The sequence below is a fragment of the Primulina eburnea genome, unplaced genomic scaffold (assembly GCF_022965805.1).
Source record: "Primulina eburnea isolate SZY01 unplaced genomic scaffold, ASM2296580v1 ctg462_ERROPOS116474, whole genome shotgun sequence".
Lineage (NCBI taxonomy): Eukaryota > Viridiplantae > Streptophyta > Magnoliopsida > Lamiales > Gesneriaceae > Primulina > Primulina eburnea.
This window is the reverse complement of record NW_027331272.1, coordinates 23,038-26,349: the sequence shown is the minus strand read 5'-3', so window position 1 is coordinate 26,349 and position 3,312 is coordinate 23,038. Positions and strand designations below refer to the sequence as shown.

Genomic DNA, 3,312 nt, shown 5'->3' with positions numbered 1-3,312 from the left:
GTGATAATTTTAATCAAATGATAAAATACACTACAAATGACTTAATTACCCTCAATTTATAAATGATTTTTTTATAAATCTATGCTAGTAGGTAGAAATTAAAATCAAATAAATATTTTATTTATTTTTATATATTATATAATATGATAATTATATAATATGATAATTATATAAATGATTTCGAGATAATTATATAAATAATTTTTATAAATCTCAATAAAATTATTATTATCACTCGATTATCCTTAAAAATTGATATTTGACTTGAATCACAAAATCAAGGGCTCAATTATCATATTATATAATATATAAAATTAGGTAAAAATAAATAAATCATGCAAGTACTATCGGCACATGAACAAATAAAAAATACGAACTCAAGCAACAACTTTGAAATTATAAAATTTATTATGATAATGTTAAATTTGTCATTACAATCTAATATATAAATTTAATCACTCTTATTAAAATCATACCAAACATTAAATATAATATCCTACATCTTATTTATCCTTAACTTATCTTTATATTATATATCACATGTTTATCCTATCATGTGTACCAAACTATGCCTAAAAGTACAATATGTCCATTCAGATCACACGCAAAGATCACCTTAGCACTATGATAAAAAAAAAAAAAAAAAAGGAAAAAAAACGCAAATTAGTAAACTAAAGCCGTGAAATAACCGACAACGACCAAAACTAGAAAAATTATAAATTTCAGGAACAAAAATTGTCATTTTGGAGTTATGTTAGCATATAGATTAATGGAACGAATTTATATGATTTGCAACATTGAATTTGTCATTTTGAAAAATCTAATACCAATTATAGTAAAGTAGAGACTGAATTCAGACTTCAGTTGTACTACGTCAGCCAAAATGATTTTCCCGACAAATACATCCATTAAAGCTAACCCATTCTCGGAAACGGAAACGACGTTGGCTTCGGATGTATTTTCAGCCCACAGTTTAATCCCTCAAAGCTGTATAAATACGCATTTCAGATTCTACGAAAATAAACGCAATTTATTTAATAATTTAACTAGGAAACCATGCCTGCAAATGTGGTCTCCGGCTCCAAATTATGGGCCATGGGAATACTCATGATTTCAGCAATGTGGGCGAGCCATGCCGGTGCGGTCCCGTGCACCACCGCTGTCGCGACGCTGGGACCATGCGTGGATTATCTCGTGGGCAGGGCAAGCAGCGTGACGGTTCCGTGCTGCCAGGGAGCGGACTCGCTGAATCGGATGGTTAAGACGAAGCCGGAGTTGCAAAGCTTGTGCGAATGCCTTAAACAGGCGGCGGCTGCGATGGGGGTTTTGCCTGACAGAGCGGCGGCCATTCCCGTTCTTTGCAAGATAACTGTTCCTTTTCCTATTAGCTACGATGTTGACTGCAGCAAGTACGTACCAAAAACAGATCTGTCTCTGCTCCTTAATTTTACACATGCATGCATGCATGCCTGCCTGTGTCCTGTCACTAAGAAGAAGTTTTAAAATTTTATTTAATTTTTTAAAAAAATTCTATATTTCGATTAAATTTTATTAAATCGTTATTTGGATTATCGCTCCCTTCTTGCACATGATCATTGACAGTAATATGTAATGTATTTTGAAAGCAAATTCATTGTTAAAAAAAAAACTTTTTTTTGAAGTTATATATAGACTACGTACATTATAATTAATATATACTTACACTACTTACTTTTGTATAAAATTATTATAGAAATATCGACAAATGTTTTAAAAAATATGATTATGAAAGTTCATAATCACTTTTTAATTAAGCATTTGCAAACATAGAAATATCTTACTGTTTAAATCAAGAACGACTCATAGAAACTACTTTGTTATATTTAAGTGAACTTCCTTTTCTATCATTTTTTAAATATTTTTAAAGACATGAAGACAAAAGGAGGTTATTAAGACTATTAATGTAATTATCTTGATTCTAAGATTTGAAAGCATGGAAGAGACCCAAGAGGATTTTTAAATGTAAGAAATTTTTAAAAAAACATAGAGAAGCAAATTCATGATGAATTGTTTATGTATGTACCTGCTTATGTATGTTGTTTTTGCCTTTCTTGTAGGGTCCAATCCGTGTATGGTCGCAACCAGACGGAAACGCAAAGCATGCTGCGGCATTAACGAGGCCAAATTAAAGTAGAATAAAATCAGGAGGGGGGGCTGCATGCATGTAATGAAATTTCTTGGATAATCATATATATATATATATATATATATATATATATATATATATATATATATAAAAATCAAGAAAAGGATTAGTAATATTCCTTTGTACGGATACTTAAGGAAATTATTGTGCTAAGACTTGTAATTATTACTTCAACAACATTCACTATATATGCATAACCATATAAATAAAAAAAATCGAATTTATCTAAATAAATTAAAATTACTAATTACAATCGCTGGTAATGAATTTATTCTGAAAAAAAAATTCACACCAATTTGTTGATGACGATTGACGAGATTTTATCTCGATAAAATTTACGATAATGAGTAAACTTTACAAAGTACTCGATGATAATCACACATTTATTTTAAAATAAAAAATAGTTGACAAAAACTTGTGTGAGACGGTCTCATGGGTCGTATTTGTGAGATAGATATCTTATTTGGGTCATCCATGAAAAAATATTATTTTATATGTTAAGAGTATTACTTTTTATTGTGAATATGAGTAGGGTTGACCCGTCTCACAGATTAGGATCCGTGAGACGGTCTCACATGAGACCCACTCAAAATAGTTAGACTTGGAGTGTTGAAATCTTAGGTAAAATTGTATGGCAAAAACTTGTGTGAGACGGTCTCACGGGTCATATTTTGTGAGACGGATCTATATTTGGGTAATTCATGAAAAAGTATTACTTTTTATGCTAAGAGTATTACTTTTTATGGTGAATATGGGTAGGGTTGACCCATCTCACATGAGACCTACTCAAATTGTATTTATAGAACTAATCGGTTTTAACTTCCGTACATTCGTTCTATTTTATTTGAATTTGAAATTTTGGGAGTAACTCTAGAATGACAATTTTTTTCAGGGAAAAAACCAATTTGGTCATTATATCTTAACACAATTAGCAATTCGGTCCCTTTTCTTTGAATGATTTATATTTAGTCCCTGATCTTTCGAAAGTTTGCCCAATTTAATCCTTCAGGCTTAAATATTTTCGAAAAATCTCAAAATAACCTGGTTAGATAATTTTTTTTAAAAAAACCCTAAAATAGTATCATAGCATAGGTTGAACAATTCAGACATATTATATTATTATTACT

The 3,312-nt window shown here is 30.1% G+C and overlaps 1 protein-coding gene across 1 annotated transcript; it reads left to right on the top strand.

Moving 5' to 3' along the window:
* The first annotated feature begins 1,011 nt into the window (after positions 1-1,011).
* Positions 1,012-2,245, top strand: LOC140821212 (non-specific lipid-transfer protein 1-like). The gene is made up of 2 exons (XM_073181630.1): positions 1,012-1,409; positions 2,097-2,245. The coding sequence occupies exons 1-2, from the start codon at positions 1,057-1,059 to the stop codon at positions 2,152-2,154; spliced, it is 411 nt and encodes a 136-aa protein (XP_073037731.1). The 5' UTR covers positions 1,012-1,056; the 3' UTR covers positions 2,155-2,245.
* Positions 2,246-3,312: the final 1,067 nt, after the last annotated feature.